We start from the raw sequence: 23341 nt of genomic DNA, 5'->3' as shown, positions 1-23341 counted from the left end.
AGATGAATTGGCATAGTGAACTTAAAAACAACAGTTTTTCATTTTTTTCAATGCTTGTATGAATTGAGATACTTTAAAAAAAAAAAAAATTTAGAGTACCCAATTCATTTTTTACAATTAAGCGGCAACTTAGCATGGCCAAACCACCTAGCCTGCAAATCTTTTGGGTTGTGGGGATTGTGGCTCAACCCCCCAACCCACAGGTGTGCAGGTTAGGTGCATCGGCCAAGCTGAATTGCCCCTTAATTGAAGAACAAATAATTGCGTATTCTAAATTTATTTAAAAACTGTGTTGTCTCTGATGTCTCATAAGGATCTATCCCTGGCTACTCCTATTTCTCATCTAAATGCTACATTATTTAAAAATATAGCATCAAATTACACAAGGACACTGGCAACACTCAGATCTACCTCATCCCTAGCTCTTTTGACTCCTCCACACTCTCTAAATTATCAATCTGCTTGTCCAACATCCAGTTCTGAGTGAATAAAAGTTTCTTCCAATTAAATATTAGAAACACGAAAACCACTGTCTTTGGTTTTCATTAAACAATAAATTTAGCCTGGCCAATCCACCTAAGCTGTACCTCGTTGGACGGTGGGAGGAAATCAGAGCAACCGGAGGAAACCCATGCAGGCACAGGGAAAATGTGCAAACTCCACACAATCACCCGAGGTTGGAATCGAACGGGGTCCCTGGCCCTGTGAGGGCAGCAGTGCTAACCACTGTGCCACCGTGACACCCTTACATCAAAGAACAACAACTTCATATTCTGGAGTGGCTTACGCTCACCATTTGCATGGAGAGTAACTCACTGCTGAATGTTAAGACCAATAAAACATTACTTTTATCATTTGGATCTGGAGCAGAAATACTTGAAATGCAATAACCTTGCTCATAATTCCCAGTGCTCCTTAGGACCTGCTGATGTGGCATACTGCCCCCACTGGGTCCCCACGTGTAGTCTTAAGTTCTCCACTCAATTTTACATTAAGAAAATCCAGAAGGCAGTACAAATTGACACATTCTGGGTCATGGTTCCGTCTCGTAACATTAAATCTGAAAGGGCCCCACAGGGACCAAATGTCAATGAATAGGGTGAATTGGGTACTACTTTCTCTTGGGTAGAAGTGCAAAATGGGAAATTTCTTTTTTGCTTTTGTCTTTTTTTAAATTGTAGAGCGTTATAGTACAAATCATTTTATAATCTTGGAGTCCTAAAGGCCATACCTACTGAAGGTTATGTGACCTACAGATTGGCAAAGCTGCCAAAATCCAGCAATTTCAGCATCTTCTTGGTATCTGGATCCACCTCAATCATCGAATCCAGAGCGGAAACCTCTGGGACATAATTATCCCTTCCCTCCAGCTCCTCTTCTTGCAGTTTAATGGAGATGCCTCCGACAGGACCACGTTGAATATACTTCATTAAGTGTGTCTCAATTTTGTTGTAAAGTTTCTCGCTGGGGATGATGGCAAACTCCTCGCAGACCCTCTTGTTGGTGTGGAAGTCGTTGCCAAGGCAGGTGTAATATTTTTCGACAATCACTCGGGTGGCTTCCTTTAACGTCATAGTTGACATGACCCATTTTGGCTGAAAGTCGATGGAAATAAAATCGGGCCGATTATTAATCCAGTTACTCTACTGCCCAGGGCAAACTTTTTAATGCAACGAGTTATTATCAAGTCAGTTTATTCATTACACGTAGTTTTAATGTCTGCTGTGTAATGTTAATGGAGAGAGGGGGTGAAAGATCAATTGTGCAGCGAGATGAAAGATGGAGCAGCATGGGGGTTTTGGATGAACCGACAAGGCAACCCCCACGGCAAAACCCAGACCCCAAGACATTGCAACTACTCTTGTGCCTTTTGACCTTTTCTAACACATTTACGACATCCCAAAGTGCCTCAGCAAATCACCCAGCCCACTCGTCAGTGAAAGCAGACACATCAATCATCAGCTGTATGTATCTCTTCGCTGTGGAGAAATACTTAACCTCTCTTTGCAAATTGTGGGTGATGACCCATTGAGGGTTTCGGTAGTGCATTTTACTGGATTCCATCTTGCTTTTTTAAAGATTTAATGGACCTAATTGCCTGCCTTAATTATTCCAAAAACAAAGAAAATGAATTGGAATTAATAGCATGACTGACATTGAGTGAAACATTCAGAAACATTGTTGGTCTTTGTGGAGACCCAGAGAGGGAAAGCTCTGAACCCATGTCCCCACTGCCTTTATTGCCTGTAGTAATGCAGATGAAAGATTCTTACAATTGAATTGTAACAGTGTTAAAAGAAGAAAATGCATTGTCCCTTTAAGGATAGAGATCTGCATATGTGCATTCACCAACTACCTGCAGGAGTGTTTGTTTGAAAATTATACAGCAAGAATGATAACTTTTCTACTTTTTGTGCGCTCAAGATCTTCAAACTGGAAATGTTTGTTTATCAGCTTACGTATGAGCTTTGCCCCAACATGAGCCAAGTGTTAAGTGTCTGTAGCAAATTTCATTGCTGCTATATACTGGAACTTTTGCCAATGTACTAGCACACAATTCCTAGTGGAAAATGAGTGGCAATAAAAAGAGAAATGATAGTCTAAGTGAGCAGTAAAGAGTGCATTTTTACAGGGACTGGCTGCCCCCAGAGATGTGACTTGGCATTTGAACGCAGGCTGAAATGAGTACAAGTGAAAGCTGATATTGGAGTAATGGCTTTGCGGTGCAGACATGGGAATAATTTAATTAATTGCACAGAAATTTCCTTAATGAACAGTTATGCTGTAATAAGAATGAGGTCGAACAACAGAATGTGTTCAGCAGTTAATGGCTTCAGACAGCTGCAGTTTTGGATGGGTTCCCATTTTGGTTCTCTGTAGGTCTGAAGGAAGGATGCTGGGCTGAAATTGTCAGTTCATGGCAGGCGAGTGTGGGCATTACAATTATAAGCACCTTTCCTATGTAAGTACAAATGTTGCCGAACAGTTCACTCATTGTCTTTAAGTGGGCTAATGGTATATTTTCCAAAGGGTTGCCTTGTTTCTGCATTGTGCTGATTCATTTCTTTCAGGGTTGAATTATTCGGAGCTAATTAATGAAAGTGCAAACGCACAGGAGGCATTCCATTTTGATTTAACAACTTTAGGTGCTTTATTGCACTATGCTATATTTCAAATGTAGCCTTTAATTAGAGACAGTAACACCAAAGATTCTATAGGCCAAATTCTTAGCAATTATACCTGGAGTCGCATCTGCCAGTTCCTTCCAATGCTAACCCTGTGGGAGTTTGTGAGATTAGTGGGAGCACATGTGGTTTACGTGGGATGATTCCATGTCTACGACGATGGGAATATAGTTGTAATCATTAGCCCCACCTATTGGCAACATCCCAGGCTACTTGCCAAGGCAGGGTTGCCAAGGCCAACTCTATGCCCAACCACTTATCTTACCAGGTGATCTCCTGGTCTGGACTTAGTCACAGCTGGAGGTGTGTGTGCCTGATTTCATTGGTATGTCTGCCTCCAGTCCCATGGGACCGCACCATGCCCTTCACTAAACTTGAAAGAGACACAGGGGGCACGATTTTCCGCTCCCGCGCCGGTTGGGAGAATCGCCTGGGTCGCCAAATTTTCCCGCGACGCCGGTCCGACGCCCTCCCGCGATTCACGGAAGCGGCCAGATCGGCACAATCGCGTTTTGCGCGGCATGGTCCAGTGAATCGCCCGAGACAACCAAAATGGCGATTCACTGGTACCCCCGCGATTCTCAGTGCCGGATGGGCCAAGCGGCCTGCCCAAAACGGTGGGTTCCTCCCCGGCGCCGTCCACACCTGGTCGCTGCCGGCGGGAACAGCGCGGGATCGCTGGGAGGCGGCGGGGGGATCCTGCACCGGGGGGGCCTTAAATGGGGTTTGGCCCGCGATTGGTGCTCACCGATCATCGGGCCAGCCTCTCTGAAGGAGGACCTCCCTTTTTCCGCAGCCCCGCAAGATCCGTCAGACATCTTCTTGCGGGGTGGACTCGGAGAGGACAGCAACCACGCATGCACGGGTGACGCCAGTTATGCAGCGCCGGCCGCGTCATGTATGCGGCGCCGCCTTTACGCTGCGCCAAGGCCTGCTGTGATTAAATGATGCGGCGCTGCTCCTAGCCCATCATCGGGCCCTGAATCGGTCGGGATAGGGGCCGTTTCGCGCCGTCGTGAACCTCGACGGCGTTCACGACGGCGCGAACATTCTGCCTCCATTTCGGAGAATCCCGCCGAGGAGGTTCGACTCCCGAAAAAGTCTGTCAAAAAACCCCACCATCAGTGACAATTATGGTGGAAATCTGGTAATACTGCCAAAGAAATTTGGGGCAGTTGCAACCAATGCTATTGCTTTGGAAAAGCCTATGAAACATGATATTAGAGTGACTTTTTAAATCGCACATTGCTGGGGAAGCAGTTATAGTTCAGTGTTGAGGCTAACAATCCATTCAGCATCTTCAACTAATGCAGTGTGAATGGTTATGATGCCAACAGGAAATTATCTCTTGGGTGTGGTGATATGCAACACTGTAAATACACAAGGGGTTAATGTAAATACACTACGACTAAGTAAACACGAGAGAGAGCACCAGAGAAGTCATGACATGCAGATATACAGCTAATGAACACATAGAATAGGACACGACCAATGGGCAGTCAAGACTCCCAGAGGTGACACTACCACAAGGGGGCATTACACCACCCATAATATAAGGACAGGACACACATGCTCTGTCTCTTTCCACAGGCGACACGTAGAGAGTAGGACAGGGGCAGATCAGAAGCGTCACACCCACCACGTGGCTTAGAGCAGACTGGTTAGTTAGACTGAGTTACTATAGTAAGATTAGCAGGAGAGTCGAACTCATAGAGAATTGTGCTAATGGTTCAATAAAACACATTGAACTTACTTCAACGTCTGGAGTATCTTTTGGTCAAAGCTACATCGAGTTGCAGCCTGTGTTATCCCAGAGTATATAACACAACATTGGGAAGGAGTTCAGTGTGTTGACAATGGCCTGACTCAGATTGCCGCAGTCATAATTTGAGTGTTCCTCATGTTCCACTTGTGGAGCCAGAGGACACATCTTCCCTGGCCCCTCCTCAACCGGCTGAGAATTTTCCAAGTTTTTCAGTGGAAGGTTGAAACCCGGGACTTCCCCACTCTGGTCAGTTACCAAGTTGTGTTTGGTGATCTTTTCAGTTAAACAGAAGGTACACCATCCATTTGTAGGGTGGGGAATGTGTTCAGCAGGGGTTATGGGATTTCTGATGGGTGTGTAGAGTTTTGTTTCACGGTCCTGTGTCAATGAGAGTGCTTTGTTAGCTGTCCACTGATGGTATTGGTTGAAGAGGATGTTTTCTCTTGTGGACTTAAGTGTGTGATAGTGCAAGAAACAACTTGGGTTGTGTTGGTCTCAATATCCCAGAGATAATCTTCATGACTTCCAGAGCTGTATATCTAATCTAGCATGTTCATATGGCAGCTTCTGAGCTAATTTGAGCCACAGCACTCCTTGATGTTGGGAAGACCAGGGAGTTTGAAGCAGTGCACCATTTATGGGCTCTTCTGCCCAGGCGGTTACTGCCAGTTTCCCGTGAGATTTACTCTCGCCATGACCTCGGCTCCAATGTTCTGGAGGTTTTGCTGGTGTCTGAATGTACGGTGAAGAGTGACGCCACTGTATTTTGGCATTGTGTTGTTGGTGAGTGGTTGACCACAGAACTGGGCATGAAGTTCTTCCCTGGCCTTAATTGTTCAGGCGGAAAGATGAATTAACAGTATTGGCAGTGCTGGTCCAAGTCTCCATTTTCTGAAGTAGGCTTTCAGAGAACATGAATCTTCACTCAATGAATCGGAAAATTGATCTGCATTGATTGAATGTAAATGGGTTGCTTGGACAATATGTTCCACAGTTTGAATCATAATATCCAAGATGTTCCCCTGCTGTTTTTTAATAAAAGTTGCTCTTTGATACACTACGAAACCTCACACCTGTCAGATATTCACATGAGTCTGAATTCTCAGGTGTAGGATTAAGATTTACTGTCTTTTCATAACATTCTTCAAGTCCTGATTCCTTTGAAGCAACGTAGCAACAAAATGCACTTTTGCCGTTTCATATTGAGATATAAGTCTCGCCAGGAAACACTAGGAGGAAATGGGCACGAAGACAGAAACAAAGTTGCGCTGTTCACGTGATATAATAATGCACGAGGACAATAACTTCACCTGAATACTTAAGGTATCTGCTATGTTAAATCATTATTCTTACAAGTCACACAATTTATTCAGAAACATTTTAAATTCCCAATGATATAATAATCTTGAGTTCATTTCTTCCTGTCTGGTGTACATTGCAACTACTTATATAACTTAAGCAAGCAAATCAGATTGTAGTACCTGAAGAATCTATGAAAAGGCTGTTGTTTTTAACAAGGTATATACAGGCCGGGCATTGATGCAAATAAGTAGTTATCTAATTGGATAATCTTTGATCTAGGTGTCGAAATTGAACTTTCAAAACCAAGAATCCAGTTGTCTGATCTCTTTAGGCCTATCCAAAAAGTGTTCATCATCATCAAGTTTAAGCTTTTCTAAGGTAGAAATAAAATACATCTTGTTAACTGCCAAAATTAATTCAGTAAATTCCAAGTGAATAATTAAGCCAGCTGAACTTATAAGATTGCTGTCTTAATGATGGATCATAATTGCCTCATGCTGTCATGCTCTGCAACTTCTCTTCGCCTGTACCTGTGGATGTTGATGCCAGCACGAGCTGGGATGAACAAAGTTTGAAAAAGAACACTAGTTAATAAGTGAAAGGGACTGCAATATTGCTGACCGCTCAGACTCCTAAAGCTGCCTTTTAACAAAGGTTTTTATTAATACTGCAAAAATACAAACACAAGACCATGAAAATCTAGAAAAGAAAATGATGGCAAACTCTCGACATAAAGTGCAGCATGATGAGAAACATCCAGGGCGCCATTTAAGAGAAACAACATGGGTAGTCTGTACTCTACTAATAAGGTAACTAAGTGCACTATGGCTTTTTCCGTCAGAGCCCTTTTAAGTTGCACCTGGAAACTCTGAGCGAATGATTGATTGGAGCCAGAGAGTCTAGAGTTGTTGAGGACTGTGTGTAATTTCATTTTTACTGAAGTTCCCTGTTGGAGCCCAGCAGGAATGAGTGTCTTTGGTATATGATTTGCATTTGGCATTATCTGAAGCGAAAGGAACTGGAGTATGAGTTTAGTTACACTCCCAATTGTAGCAGAGGCCAAACGTTTTATGTACCAACATGCCCTGCTCTGTTCCCCCGCAAGCACCACCTAAGGCAAAAAATAGTTTATTGCAAACTCTCACTCGAGGTATGCTTTAAATAAGTTTTAAGCAGAGAGTTTCACTTGTGAGGGAGAAAAGGCTATTTTTCTGAGGTAGCCATTAATAAACCCAATCAGGGATTCAGGAGAATCTTTGTTACTAAGAGAGTGGTTAGAACGTGGAACTTGCTACCATGAGGAGTAGTTGAGGTGAATGACTAAGCTGGTTTAGCTCACTTGGCTAGACAGCTGGTTCGTGATGCAGAACTAGACCAGCAGCATAGGTTCAATTCCCGTATCGGCTGATTATATTCATGAAGGCCCCGCCTTGTCAACCTTGCCCCTCGCCTGAGGTGTAGTGATCCTCAGGTTAAATCACCACCAGTCAGCTCTCCCCCTTCAAAGGTGCAAGAACCTATGGTCATCTGGGACTATGGCAACTTTACTTTTATATATCCATTCAGTGATTAGGTCAGTATATGAGAAAAAAAGGATTGGAACGGTATTCTGATGGGGTTAGATGAAATTTGGCGGAAAGAGGCTCATGTGGAGGCTGAACACTGGAATGGACCACGTGAGCCAAATTACCTGTTCCAATACTTCGAATGCAACGTAATTCTCGGCAATTCCAGAACTGACAGCAATTGGCTTTGGATAAGGCTGTTCTCATTCATATCAGGGAAGAATGATTTGACTTCGATATGTTTTCTGCCTCCCTTTGAAGGTATTTTCTACTTTCTTCTGTTCAATGCAAATGCAAAAAGGTATTTTCAAAATTTCATTTATGGGCATCGCTGGCTAGGCCAGCATTTGTTGCCCATCCTTAACTGCCTTTGAGAATGTGGTGGTGGAATGCCTTCTTGAACTTCTGTAGTCTATGTGGTGTTGGTACACCCACAGTGCTGTTGGGGAGGGAATTCCAGGATTTTGACCCAGCCACAGTGGAGGAACAGCGATATATTTCTAAGTCAGGATGGCGCATGGCTTCAGAGGGGAATTTCCAGGTGGCGGCCTTCCTATGCACCTGCTGCCCTTGTCCATCCAGAAGGTAGTGGCTGTGGGTTTGCAATGTACTGCCTAAGGAACCTTAGTAAATTCCTGTAGTGCATCTTGTAGATGGTACACACTGCTGCGACTGTGCATCAGTGGTGGAGGGTGTTAATCTTTGTGTATGGGGTGCCAATCAAGGGGTGTTTTGTCCTGGATGGTGTCAATGTTCTGGAGTGTAGTTGGAGCTGCACTCATCCAGTCAGGGGAGAGTCTTCCATCACACTCCTCACTTGTGCCTTTTAGATTGTGGGCAGGCTTTGGTGAGTTGGGAGGTGAGAAACTCGCTTATATATAACTTGTATTGGAGTATGACCTTTCACTTACAGACAATTCAAGATAAGGCTTGCGTTCTCTCTTAGTGCCACCGTCTGGTGGCATCACACACAATGTGCCCTGAGTATGAATAACTAGGGAGTTCACAAAATATTTTTACTTTCTTCAGAGTTGCTGCACTGCTGAACTCCCTCAGAATATGTGCCGTGGGCAAGGTTCATTATCTGCTCTCATTCATTAAACATTATTTGCGCTCAGAATAAGAATTCCACTGATTCAGGACAATAATAATTGTCCTGCATCTATTTTAAATTAGCCAGACATAACACAGGTTATATTACTGTAGATGGATGAGATGCATGATTTCTGTTGTTGCCTTAGGCAGGTCAGATTGTATTTCTCTCAAGATCATGGCTAAGGTTGGGTCTGTTGTATTTTTCTTCTGAGAACACAAATGTTTGGGAGAGGTTCAGTGCTTTTGAGCTTGAATTTGGCACAAGGGAAAATTTCCACTTCACTCTTTGCAGCAGCATTGTAAATGTGTGATTGAAGTGCTGGGTCCCAGTTTTTCTGGGCTGTCCCATTTGCTGGACTCTGATGGAATCCAAGTCTTCAGTAATTACACAAGGTGGTTTCCACTCCCACTAAAATGGGTCACAATATGTCGTTGGAGACCAGTGTGCGGAGAAAGGACCCATCTTATCAGTATCCTCGGAGGCAGATATAGCTTTCATTGGGTGGGAATGGAGATGTGGAGTGAAATAAGGCTGGGTTACAGGCTTTTGTGGGAGCACTCTATACACTCCTTCCTGGGCTGGACACCATCTAGCGGACAAGGGAAGCTGCAGTTGTGTTCGCTACATTGCCACAGGTCCTTTGCCTCGACTCTGCTAACTTTGATAAGATCATCAGTGGAATCCTAACCTAATTGACAGTTGTGTACCTTGCAGATTACTCGGGCCCTGGGTCTGTGATTAAACTACAGAGAGTTACTTTTTATTGGAATTTCAGTAGCCAAATTCAGATACTTCAATTTGAACGACAAAAAAAAATCAAGAGTGTGAAAGATTTGAACAAACATCCAAGATCAATTAGGGAATTACTTGCATATTCTTTTAAAAATAAATTTAGAGTACCCGATTCATTTTTTCCAATTAAGGGGCAATTTTAGCGTGTTCAATCCATCTACCCTGCACATCTTTGGGTTGTGGGGGTGAAACCCACACAAACACAGGGAGAATATGCAACCTCCACACGGACAGTGACCCAGAGCCGGGATTGAACCTGGGACCTCGGCGGCGTGAAACTGCAGTGCTACCACTGCGCCACCGTGCTGCCCTTACTTGCATATTCTTAATCCTGTTCGACCACCTAAGAACTCAGATGAATACACTTTCCGCTAATAGTGAACTCTAATTATTGGTTCATTAAAGACTCTGGGCAGAATTAGCCCAAGCTCCCGCCAGCAGGTTCAACGACAGACATGGTGGGGGGGGGGGGGGGGGGGGGGGAGAGAGAGAGAGAGAGAGAGAGAGAGAATATGGTGGGAGAGCCAGAAATCAGGTTTTCATTCCGCCATGAATTTGCAGCGGTACCTTCTGCTGGTGCCCACCACGGCAGGTAGGAAAGCCCACCAGAGACCAGTGTGAACCTCATTTGTATCCCGTTGGGATGCAGATGAAGCCCCCCGCCCAACCCCCAAAGCCAGATTCTCCACGATATTGGTGGCAAAATACGGTGGCATGAAACACATTCCGAACAATGTGGCTTGCCGATGTTGGGACTCATTTGAACAATGCCTGCGTCTGTCTCCACATTTCAGGATGGAGGCTGCCCATAATCCTGGAACACAGCAGTGGGTCAGAGGTGCATCCATAGGTGGACCTTCCAGATTTGATGTCCTGGAGGTGCTCCAGCCTCCAGCCCCAGAACGTCCGTGGAGATCCACCTTCGTTATAGGGAGGTTCATCTTCCGACCTCAGAGTGCTCCCTGAGAGCTGCCATCATTTTCAGGTGGTCCGCCTTCTTTCTTCAATAGTGGGTCACTGATGTTAGGCGCCTTTTCAACATGGCACCCCGACATGATGGCGGAATACGTGATATCCAGGCCTTCCCCGTCACTGAATGCAGTGTGAAGCGCTCAGGTGCATGAGGTCGGGGCCAGACAATTTTGCATGTTTTCTCGCTGGTCTCCGCAGTGGGAAACACTCCACATTCCCACCCCTGCCATGGCACTTATTCTCAGAATAGCATAACTCCACCCTTTCTTTTCCCCCAGCACTCCATAAGAAATTTGGATGCAAATTCTCCCCATTTTAGTATGGGATGTAGTCATCCCCTTCTCCACCTAAACAGCCCGAGTGATGTCCTCCTCAGCTTACCATCTCTTTCCCACATCCGCATCACAGAATAGAATAAAGTCAATGCATTAATCTGCTGAAGCAAGTTCTTCTCTTAACCCCCCCCCCCCAGCTCTTTAAAAAAAGCACACTGACCGCTGAAAGGAACTTGAGTGAAAGGGCCTTTTCATGCTACTGCTGGGGAACTCGATTCTATCCAGTAATCTGAAAAGGAGGCGAGTGGAAGACTTGGGAATTGGATGTTCTTTTCTGCAGAAGTAATGTGGGGTGGGAAGATGCAGATCTGTAGCCTTCCAATGTTGCGTCAGTCGGCATTTTTTTCAGGTTAAATGGAGTGCGCAAAGCAACATTTAAACACTTGTTCCCCAAGCCATCATTTTGTCATTACGGTTTTTAATTTAGCCATAATTCTGATTCAGTTTTCCGACAGAGCAGGATGGATGGGCTGAATGGCCTACTCCCCTTCCTCATGTTCTCATGTCAAATATACTAAACTGCATGCAATAATTATTTAAAAAATAACAATGTACTGTCCACGAGGTGACTTTCATACTCGGCCACATTGTGCTCTCTTGCTTCCTTGAAGCTTCTTTTGTCTCACCAATCAAGAGGGTTCACTATCTGATCATTTTTCCCAAAGGTATCAGCCCACTTTTTTTCCGACAGGAAGAAGGAACGTCAGTCCCAGCCACACAGCTGTGTGCAAATTCAGAACAAAAGTTTAATGCAGTGTGGACCTTCAGTGCTGAGCACTTCTTCCCATAAACAAATTCCGTGACAATTATCCTTGCAAGTTGACCTGTTTTGCCTCTGGTTCTTGAGTGCTGTGCATCTAGCTCATAGTCCATCAGCAGTCTGGTCTCATGCAATGTTAAGCATGACATTTCTATTCTGTGCATACACTGAACAGATCTGCAGAATACTGGAAAAATTCACAATGGGCCGACTTTTGTTTTTATTGTACCGGTGAACTGTGGCACGTATTTGCAGAACACCCTCGGTAGTACTGTCCATTTAGCTGTCAGTCCAATTTTTTTTTTAAACCAATTTTAAATGCAGTTCTTTTAGGTAATTTTCCATCCTCGTGGGAATTTAACAGGTTATGGATTATGTGGTATAGCTCAGGGGTTGATTTGTGGTGCGAGATTTACTACTGTACAATGCTCTTGATAAATTCAAATTACGACAGGGGTATTGACAACAGGCAGATTGGTTATTCATTCTGCTACTACATCTCTTCTGCTTCCTGCCACTCCACTCCCTGTGTAAGAATTGCGATGGGCTAGGGCGTGTAGCTGACATTTGACTTGTTTATCGCAGCTATTATTGCAGTATCTACTTTCAAGGAGCATATTAAAATTGATTTTAAAAAACACATCTTTATTTTCTGTTCACTATGTCCAGTGTGTATTTATTTATTTTTCCCTCCCAAAATACGGTAACCTGACAAATAATCTGGAAGTAACATTCCTCCAAAGTAGCAATGACGATAGCAACGCTGCCTATTCACAGATGAACACCAAGCAGACAATTTATGACAATGGCCCTCGGTAGCACACTGGGTTAAGCATAAAATCTTCACAACCGTTCTTGAGTGACACGAGGCCATAAAACTTGCTTGAATAAGGGACTTGTTAATTTACTTGTTAAATCAAATTAAAAATTTATAAACGCTTTTACGTAAATTAGATCTCCTCGATGCTGCTCTCAAGGGAGTGTAGGATCCTAGGATGTAAGAATGCTGATGCTTAAACATTGATGCAGAACAATAAAATCCATTAAACTCTCCCAGGTTTATTACTGCAGAACTGTGCAGCTGTTGCCAGGCATTGCTAAGGGAAACCAAGAACTGATAACATGGAATCTCAATGACTGAAAACTGCAGCATACCTTTCTGCTGCCATAGAAGGACAGGGGTTTTTAACAAAACTCTCAGTTTCAGCAACCATTTTATCTCTGTCAGCCATCTTCCCAGCGTTAAGTCAACCATCATTTTTCAACATGTTAATTAGCTTTAGGCTGATGTGCTATATTTTCTTTACTAATTTCATTGGAAAAATACAAGGGAAAACAAATGGAGCTGTGGCACTCAATGCTGCTTTATACTCAAGCTAGTTTGTTGATGAGGAAAGATGGGACTCATAACTTGTAGGAGCACCTTTATAGGACCTTGGGTCATCCCAAAGCACTTTACAGCCAATGAAGTATATTTGAGGTGTAGTCATTGTTCTCATGAAGGAAATGCAGCAATCAATTTGCATACAGCAAGGTTGCCACAGAAAGAAAGTGATGATGACAAAACCATTTGTTTTATTTTTAGGCAATTACAATTTTTGTGATGTTGTTCGAAAGGGCAATGCTGACCAGGGAACTGGAGAGAGCTCTCCAGACCTTCTTCCAACTAATGCAGTGGGATCTTTTTATGCTCACCTGCAAGGAAACAAACCCTCAGTTTGCTGACTTAGCTGAAAAACGCGAGAGTGCAGTGCTCCTTCAGTACTGCACTGCGAGTGACAACCTGCTTCCTGCGCCCACGATATTTTGACTCCGAGGCAAGATTGTGGCCAACATGAGCCAGAAACTGACATAGTGACATCTGGAGGGAAATATACTTTAGATCATTGAACATGCATCTCAAAGGACCATCAGTTTGAATTCTAGCTCCAGCAACAGGCATTCAAATTCACTTGTACCACTGGGTATTTCAAAGGGCTTTTACCAGCTCTGCTGGTTGGAGTAGCTAACTACTTCATCTTTTAAGGGGTACTACGGAGATCACTTTATTTTCAAAGCACATTGATGCGAAATGTTGTCAACGGGTAATTTTATCATGCTCTCCCTTTGTGGAATGTTGAATACAACTGCAGTTCAATCTATGACAACCCCGTGGCCCACATGCATTTGCAATGTCATGGGTTTATATTTAGTAGAGTTTTGAGTTACCAGATTTCTCGAAGCTGTTGGCCAGCTTTTTGTTAGACTTCCAAGTCAGCGTGTGTGCGTCCTGCTTTTTTTCCCCCAGAGTGTAGCCTGGATAATGGTTGTGAAAAGAAGGTGCTCTGCAAAAAATCTGCCTCCCAGATTAAGGAGCAAGTACGGCTGTTCGTGGGAGCAAGGAATACTTAAATATTCTTCATTGGCAAATTGTAATTTGCTCATGCTGTCGACTACCATAACCCCTTCAGACTTAACATTAATACCCTTGTTAGCTTATCGAGTAATAAATTCAGTAAAAATCCCATTACAAAGCCCACCAAATACAAAGCATTCTTGTCTGTCATCTCCACCTTGGGCAGTACACACATAGTGACTGTCAAATATTTAAAACTGTGTTCTTGATCAAATGCTGTAGTAATTCCAAGGGCCCATAAAATCTCAACTGCACTGATCAGCACTTAGTTCTCCCTGAAGTCCTCACTGACCTTTAAGTCATTCGGACTGAGGCCAAGCTTTGATGAGCTGAAACTAAGTCACAGCATTGTTTTTCTTGAAACTATGGCTTCACTTTCGTTTTGGCCTTCCAAGTGCCTCGATTTTCATTGCTTTACCATCAGCTTGAGCTTCTTAAAGCTTTCTGCCTCGACCTCACTCACCTACTTTATGGCACTCATTAAAACTTTCCTCTTTGGCCACGCTTTTGGGCACCTTCCCTAATAGGGTGGCACGGTGGCACAGTGGTTAGCACCAGGGACCCGGGTTCAATTCAGGTCCTGGGTGACTCTCTGTGTGGAGTTTGCACTTTATCCTTGTGTCTGCCTGGGTTTCCTATGGGTGCTCCGGTTTCCTCCCACAGTCCAAAGATGTGTAGATTAGGCGGATTAGCCATGCTAAATTGCCCCTTAGTGTCCAAAGAATGTGTAGGTGAGGTAAGGGGCTATTTGGATAGGCTTATGTGGAGTATTCTTTCAGAGGGTCGGTGCAGTCTCGAAGGGCCGAATGGCCTCCTTCTGCACTGTTGCGATTCTATGAATATCTCTGAATAAAAGCAGAATGATAGAAGAGTGCCAGAAATAGGCCATTCAGTCCATTATGCATGTGTCAGCTCTCTAAAGTAGCAATCCAAATAGTCTCATGCAAGAATAAAATCAGAGCCCTGCAATATTAAGAGCATGTTAATAACCCTGATCCCCTCTCCCTAGATTTTTCCCTGCAAGCAAAATTCAAAGTGCATAAACATCTGATTTTGCAGCAGCAAATGTAGCAATTTGTGAAATGGATATGAGCACTCAGGTGGAGATTTATTTCCAAGGGATAGGTCTCCAAAATTTAATTTTACATTCTGCGCTATTTCTTTTTTCCAAACTTTTCAACTGTTATGTTGTTCTTTTGAAAAATGAAATGAGATATTTTAGTTTACATAGATATTATTTGCAAGTTGCATTGAACTCTTGATTTTCACGGCAGAAGGTGATAGACAGAATGCAGCAGGCCTTTGTGTATGCAGCTGCCGAATCCATGTGAAGCCACAATGTGGTCCTGGATCATAGAATTTACAGTGCAGAAGGAGGCCACTCGGCCCATCAGGTCTGCACCGGCCCTTGGAAAGAGCACCCTATTTAAGCCCAGGCCCCATGACCAAGTAACCCCACGTAACGTTTTGGATACTAAGGGGCAATTTTGCATGGCCAATCCACCTAACCTGCACATCTTTGGATTGTGGGAGGAACCCGGAGCACCCGGAGGAAACACATGCAGACATGGGAATAAAGTGCAAACTCCACACAGTCACCTGAGGCCAGAATTGAACCCGGGCCCCTGTAGCTGTGAGGCAGCAGTGCCAACCACTGCCACCGTGCCGGCCCACATGGGCTAAAGCAAGTCCTTCCATTGTAGAAAGGGGACCAATTAGTGGGTAAATGAGTCTCAGTTTACTGATAGATATTGCTTTGAATTGAGTTGTAGTATCACACGGGTTGAAATATTTGCTGAGAGCCCTTTGTGGTGAAATCATAGTTTGTTTTTGAATTATGACTTTGATGATGCTCTTGCGAAATATCTTGGGATGATTTACAATGTTATGGGTGCTATATAAATGCAAGTTGCTGTTGTGTTGGACATGGAAGTGCCACAGAAGTACATTTTGTCACGGGAGTCACAGCTTGGCGATCCCAAACAGCCCAGCCGCAGAGTCACAAAACTACACATCAACTTTAGCTTGTTAACCTTTGTTGCTTGGCAACTGCAAAGGATGGATCTACACTGTGGTCACTTCAGATACTGGTATAAATCGTGTTTAGCAAATTGCACTCCAGTCCACCTGAGCGTTGGAAGTTTTGTTAAGTAAGGGTGCCAATGTTCCTCCTTGAGCGACTTTTTTGAGGTTTTCTATGCACTTTGTCATTCTGTACCTCACCTCTCTCCGCCTTCTAAGAGTTAATGGAGCTACTTAAGTGTTAACGGGTTTGTGCTCATTTTTCTTTCAACAGCTAACCATTAAACATCAAAGGAAGAGAAATTAGGTTTTAAAAACCATCAGTAACTTGGCTGTGGTCTTGTTCACATTATTCCAAGGAAACATGCTGATTGCTTATTAAAAACAGTTGTAAATTGTGCATGATAAACTAAAACGAGACAGATTGGAAAAAATTCTTCCTTAAATAACAGTGTTATAAAAACAGAACACTTACTGCGTGGAAATCAATGACAGATGTAGTTCCTGGCAGTTTTGACGGTGCAAGTTAAATGAAAAAGACGCTGTATAAATAATTCCTTGCCATGTTTTGAAGAATGAGCAACCTAGCCTGTTGATTGTTGTCAAATGGCTGTATTTTGTGAAAAGGTAAAGACATTCTGTTATAAATGAAGTAAGCATTCAAGTTGTGGGGAGTGGAATATATAGTGTGGGAAACGTGCACACTTTCATTGGACAATATTGCTGTCAAAATGAATTTCAAAACCACACATTAAACTGGGAGTTGACATTTTATTTGTCTCGACACAATTCTGAGAGGTGTTTGGGATTTTAAATTTTTGTTGCTTCAAGTACCCACAGTCAAAAATGTGGAGCTAAAAAATACTTACACTGACAAGTGTCTGAGGATTGAAAGCTCAAAGGAAGTTTTGCTTAATTATGACTACATTGCAATTTGTTTCTTTATTTTGTCACTTCATAGGTAGATTTTGCAGGTTTTTGAGTACCTCGCTATTCTATTTTTCATTGCAAAGGTTAATATTAATATTAAAGCCATGATGTGGAGATGCCAGCATTGGATTGGGGTGAGCACAGTAAGAAGTCTTACAACACCAGGTTAAAGTCCAACAGGTTTGTTTCAAATCACTAGCTTTCGGAGCACTGCTTCCTCACCTGAGGAAGGTGCAGTGCTCCGAAAGCTAGTGATTTGAAACAAACCTTTTGGACTTTAACCTGGTGTTGTAAGACTTCTTAATATTAAAGGATATTGCTCCCCATGTATTTCCTTAAGTATTTTAACACCACTAAGATCCTTTTTCGTTGGGTTTACGAATTGGATTCACTTGTGCTCAAATTCTTTTTGATCCTATTGATCGGCAGAAATAAGTAGCACAGAGTGACATTCAGAAACAACAACGTGTCACTCACAACCTCATGTGTAGCTCCAGAAGGGCAACTTCCTGTCTCTCCATTCCATGTCACAGAATGCTGAGACACAGGATTCTCGTCAGAATAATAAGCTACTAGTTTGACAAGGCTGTACGAGGAAGATTTGAGAGCGTCAACATGTCACGACAAAAAGAACAAAGGAATATCCTGGAACAACCTGCCCTCAACCCACTCCAACACATCTTTTTATACTGTACTGCTAGTAATTAGCAGAAGTCCACAGATCGATTTTGGGCTATCCAAGATGCAGGAAACTGAGAGTGTAAAGCTTGGCCTATAGATTTCTTTTTAAAAAATATTTTATTCAAAACATTATAAAATTCTTACATACAAAGGCTTTTATTTTAACAAAGTAACAGCAACACCCTAAATCCCCTGTCCCCCTCAGCCTCACTATCCTCCCTCTCTGATTCCCTACTAACCCTCCTACCACATCCCCCTAGCTGCTGGCCATGAAGAGGCCCTTATAGAAAGTGATGAAGACATCCACTTGGAATAGACCCTCTCGGTATATTTAATTTTTTCCAATCGCAGGAATTCTACCAGGTCACTCAACCATGCCGAGGCCCTGGGGGCAGTGCCGACCTCCATCCAAGGGGCTGGTTTAGCACAGTGGGCTAAGCAGCTGGCTTGTAAAGCAGAACAAGGCCAGCAGCGCAGGTTCAATTCCCGTACCAGCCTCCCCGAACAGGTGCCGGAATGTGGCGACAAGGGGCTTTTCACAGTAACTTCATTTGAAGCCCACTTGTGACAATAAGCGATTTTCATTTGATTTCATTTCAAGCAGGACTTGCCTCCGAGCCACCAAAGAGGCAAGCTCCGGGGAGTGTGACACCCCATAGATCGCCACCAATGGATAAGGCTCCAGTTTGACCCAACAATCTCTGACATGATCTCATAAAATGAGACCCAGAACCCAACTGACTTGGGGCAGGATCAGAACATGTGGGGGGGATTTCACAAGATCCCTGACAACGCTCACACCTGTCCTCCACCTCAGGAAAGAACCCACTCATACGTGTCTTACTGAAGTACACTTTTTGTACTACTTTAAATTGTATCAGGCTCAACCTAGTGCAGGAGGAGGTAAAGTTCACCCTATGCAGGATCTCACTCCACACCCCTCCCTCTAGCCTTAGACCCAGCTCTAATTCCTACTTCCCCCTCACCTCTTCTAGTTTAGATTTCTGTTGTGTATTGAAATGAGTTTCCTCAACAGAAAGGTTAAATAGAGGAGAAGTAAAAAAAATCTGATGGCTAATGACATTTCTGATGAATGGCCTATTATTTTTTTTGCAAGTATAGCTTGCAGCTTTCAGGTCACTTCTTAGGTGGAGATTTTCTTTGTTATCTGTCGTGAAATCATAAAGATACTCTTTATATTGTGTTTGCGATTCATTACAAATAGTGAAAAGAAAGAAATGTTCTCTCCCATCTTGCGGTAAATCAGTTTTATTGCACCTTTGTTTTCTTCCCTGAATAAACATGATTCCAACCGGTGAATGCTCAACATATTTATATTATACTGCTTCAAAGTGCAATTTTACTTGCCTGTTAACACATTATTTTAAATTCGCTAATGTCCTGCATAAAAATAATGTACCAAGGAACGCATCATTGACCATTCTTATGTAAAGTTCACTGATCAGGATATATATACCTTTCTGTTTATGCAATTTAGCAATCCTAAAAATGAAACCTCAGCACACAAGATGCCTGGGTGCAACTTACCAGAAAGAAATTGCGAAACAAGTGTTGTCAAACTCTTCAGTTGCTTTGTTCCTCCTACAATTTATTTTCGTACATTTGGGCCGCAATTCTCCCAAAATGTTTCTCAGTGTTGTCTCCCGACGCATTTCCCACTGGGTGTGCAGCAGCGATCCCGATCATAAACCACCCACAGTTGGACATCTTTATGGAGCTCGGGGTGATTTGAGCCGTGAATGGGATGTGCACAACTTAAAGACGGCAGCAAGGCTGTATTCTCAGATATAGAGGTGCCATGTTTAAAGGATGCCTGCATCTGGGAATAACGCTGCGGACCCCCGCCTTCTTGCCAGCAACGACATTGCCCCCCTATCACCGGCATCATCTCCCCCACCGCCGGGTCCAGGGACAACCCCCAGGCGAGCGACACTCCGCTGTGGGGACACCAAAGATGCTCACTCTCCAGCCCTCCGTCAGGTTATGCCCTTGGAACCCAGCTATGTCCCTGACCACCCTACAATGGCTACAATGGCTTCCAAGCCCCCGCATAATCATCATGTCTGGTCTCCGTTTTTGGAGAGCAGTGGTGATTCCCACTAGCTTCACATTGCGCCGGCGGGTGGGAGAATTACAGGAGCCGGATGATTTTGGCTTGAAGTCGAATCTGCATATTTAAATTAGGATTTACATAATAATCTTTATTATTGTCACAATTAGACTTACATTAACACTGCAATGGAGTACAATGAAAATCCCCCAGTCACCACACTCCGGCGCCTGTTAGGGTGCACAGAGGGACAATTCAGAATGTCCAAAATACCTAACAGCACGTCTTTTGGAACTTGTGGGAAGAAATCGGAGCACCCGGAGGAAACCCACATGGGCACGAGGAGAACGTGCAGACCCAAGCCAGGAATCGAACCTGGGACCCTGGCGCTGTGAAGGAACAGTGCTAACCACTGTGCCGCCAATATCTGTTAACCTGATTCACGCCCTCACTGTCTGCCATTGGTCCTGGCAGTGGAGGTGTGGGAGAATTCTGCCCATTGACTTTGCAGGAGAAAATAGGGCAAAGTGACAAACTTTGCAAGCATCAATATCAAATAACTTCATTTTATTCTAAAAATGATGGATCAGACTTGGCATCATTGATGAAAATGAATTATTCGCACAGCTCATTCAGTGCTCGCGCCCTCGGTCTTTCCTTACTTGTGCATTTCTGAAACTGTCTCTGTACCATGAAAGCAGCTGTAGATTGTACAATTCATGGAACCAAACAGTTTGCTCCCCCCCCCCCCCCTCCCCCTGCCTCAACTCTATCGAGAGTGTTACCCTCCTCTTTCCATCCACTCTATTGTGTCTCCTTCAGCTATTTTTAAGTGACATGTTACGCACATCGGGCTTCGAGAGACATGTCGTTCTTCTCACATTTTCTACTAAGGCGACAAAGCTGCCTTTGACCCAGTTGCAGTCCTCCTAGGAAAAGCATCAGTTCTAAGTGCTAATGGCTACAAAAAAGGCTCTTTTCATTTTAATTATGTATTTTACTCCAGGGTGTTTTTCTTCCCCCTCCTATTTGCTGTAAATGATGGATGGTGTTGGTAAATGGCAATTTTTTCTCTCTCTGTCCTCATTTTTATTGTCCTACAAAGTACAACTTGTACAAACTGGCTGCCATATGAAATAGCCTGTCATGGTAAACAATTCCTCAGAGTGTCTGTGATGTGCCCACTTCACAAATCGGTGGTTCTTTTGGCTTGGTACATTCTGTTGGCTTTCCAGGCAGAAGCAGTTACGGGTGCTTTCTTTTTGAAGTGAATCTGAGGGGGTTGGCAAGGATGACTGGTTGAAAAAATGCACCAAAGCCAGCTAGGCAGGCTAATAAATCCTGCCTTGGCTCTGATGAGAAGTTAGCAAACATTATGCACGCACTGTTCTCCAGGCTGTTAGACTCAGACACTTGGGTCATATCGTTTACCATTTAAAAAACATTTTTAAAAAAATTATTGTGCCTGGAAAATGACTTCCACTGCTTTCCACGAGTTTGCTGCTGGAGTCTGATAAGGCCGTCCCGACCTCCATCTTTATAGCTTTCATCTTTTCTCTTTGCTTTGCAGCTCAAGCCTCCTCAGCACAGCTGCAGGGACAGCGACAGTGAAAGTATCAGCAGTGATTCTAAAGCTTCGAACCGGAGCTGCTCACATGAAAGACTGAGTGATGTAAGTATAAGACATCTGGCTAATGATCTTCACCACTGCGCCGCCCTCCATCTCCCCACCAACCTCTTCCCCCCCCCCCATCCCCTCCCCAAACCCTCTTTAAATATACACTGTTATCAGCAAGCACTGGGCACCACGCAGGCATATGCACATACCTTTCTGGGAAATGTTGGGTGTTTAAATGGTTTGTGTTTGATGTGCTAATTATTCAAAAGTGCAATCAAATTCATGTCGTAATTAAAATTGTCAGTTGGCAGACAAGCTAAGAACTGAAAAAACATGGCATAACAAATGAAGTGAAATGATTCTGTGTGTAGCTATATGATGCTTCATCAGGCGTGAAATTAAATAAGTAATTTGATGTTAACGTCGGAAATTGAATTGATGTCTGCTGTCCCTGTTCTGATGATCCTGCATTTAAAGTAGCCCTGCACTTGTACAGAGGAAACCCCTTCCCAATGTACAATGTTTTTGATAGGCTATATGTTTATATTAAATAAGTTAAGAAAGGCAATCAGTGCGCTGAATGAGTGCTGGGCCATGATGTGGCCGGGTTTCCTCCAGGCCACACTGGCTTTGAGTCTCCAGCCCTGTGTGTGTCTGTCCCTCGAATTCAATTGGACATCTGCTCATACCTTTGCTCTGTGGTCTATTCCATTTAACATTTAACCCTTTGGCATTATCCTGTTATCTGCCAAAATGATGCTGCCTGCCGTAAATACTATTTTGCTCCGTGACACAGAAACAGATTCATTAACCCACTTGTCATTCTTACTGTTGCCGGCGTGAGGTCTCATTGACAACTGCTCCCATGTCATTATCGCTGTGCTGTACAGTGAACTAAGTCCCATACGTTTCAGCTATTGATTCGTGAGATGTGGGTATTGCTTGCAAGGCCAGCATTTATTGCTCGTCTCTGATTGCTGCTTGAGAAGGTTATGATGAACTGCCACCTTGAACCACTGAACTTTGTGTGGTGAAGGTTTCCCAGCTGTTTTGGTATAGCTAAGTGGCTTGCAAAGCCATTTCAGAGGGCAGCTAAGACATGTGGCCATGACACTGGAGTCTGGAGCCTAGGCCAGACCAGGTAAGGATGACAGATTTCCACCTCTAAAGGACATCAGTGAAGACAAAGGGACATATTGCAGCAATGCAGAAAACAAAATTCTATGCTTAAAATATTTTAGAGCTTATTGGTAGAGTTCAATGGAGATCCATTCATGAGAGAAAAAAATGAATAAAGTATCGTGTTTGAGAGAAAACATCTGGAGCTGTACAAATACTATTTTGCACGGTGTGTCATTAAAAAATATAGACAGGCAAGCTTCAATTCAGGAAACTAAATTTGCTTTAACTTGACACATGCAGTAAACAGACCGCTGGATTCATTTTATTGTATGCATGCAGAGATAAACTTTTGAAACGGATTGGTAATTCCGCCATGTCTCAGTGGCATCACATTGGGGCAGCAGGTTGCGGGTTCAAGTCCCACTCACCAGACCCGAACACAAAATTTAGGCTGACTGTCCAGTGCAGTGGTGAGCGAGTTCTGTCCTGTCAGAGGTTCCAGCTATTGGATGTGACATTAAACCAAAGCCTGAACTCTGTTCCCAAATAGACATGGCAGTATTTTGAGACGAGAGGGGAGCTGTCCAATATTTATCACACATCCAACAAATCTAGACTGATCACCTCGTCATTATCGCATCGCTGTTTGTTGGCATGCTGTGCACAAAATGGCTGCCATGTTGCCTACATGACATCAGTGACTATACTTCAAATGTATTTCTTTGGTGTA

The 23341-nt window shown here is 43.6% G+C and overlaps 1 protein-coding gene across 9 annotated transcripts in view; it reads left to right on the top strand.

The window, feature by feature from the left end:
• auts2a (activator of transcription and developmental regulator AUTS2 a) overlaps positions 1-23341 on the top strand; it is a 1550343-nt gene that overhangs the window by 654524 nt on the left and 872478 nt on the right. For all 9 annotated transcript variants that reach the window (XM_072469456.1, XM_072469459.1, XM_072469461.1 and 6 more), the window contains one exon: positions 21442-21543. In XM_072469456.1, coding sequence (XP_072325557.1) covers positions 21442-21543 — 102 coding nt within the window. The remainder of the gene's footprint in view (positions 1-21441; positions 21544-23341) is intronic.

This window comes from Scyliorhinus torazame, chromosome 12 (assembly GCF_047496885.1).
Source record: "Scyliorhinus torazame isolate Kashiwa2021f chromosome 12, sScyTor2.1, whole genome shotgun sequence".
In the NCBI taxonomy this organism is placed as follows: domain Eukaryota; kingdom Metazoa; phylum Chordata; class Chondrichthyes; order Carcharhiniformes; family Scyliorhinidae; genus Scyliorhinus; species Scyliorhinus torazame.
The sequence above is the reverse complement of the archived record's forward strand: the minus strand, read 5'-3'. Positions and strand labels throughout refer to the sequence as shown.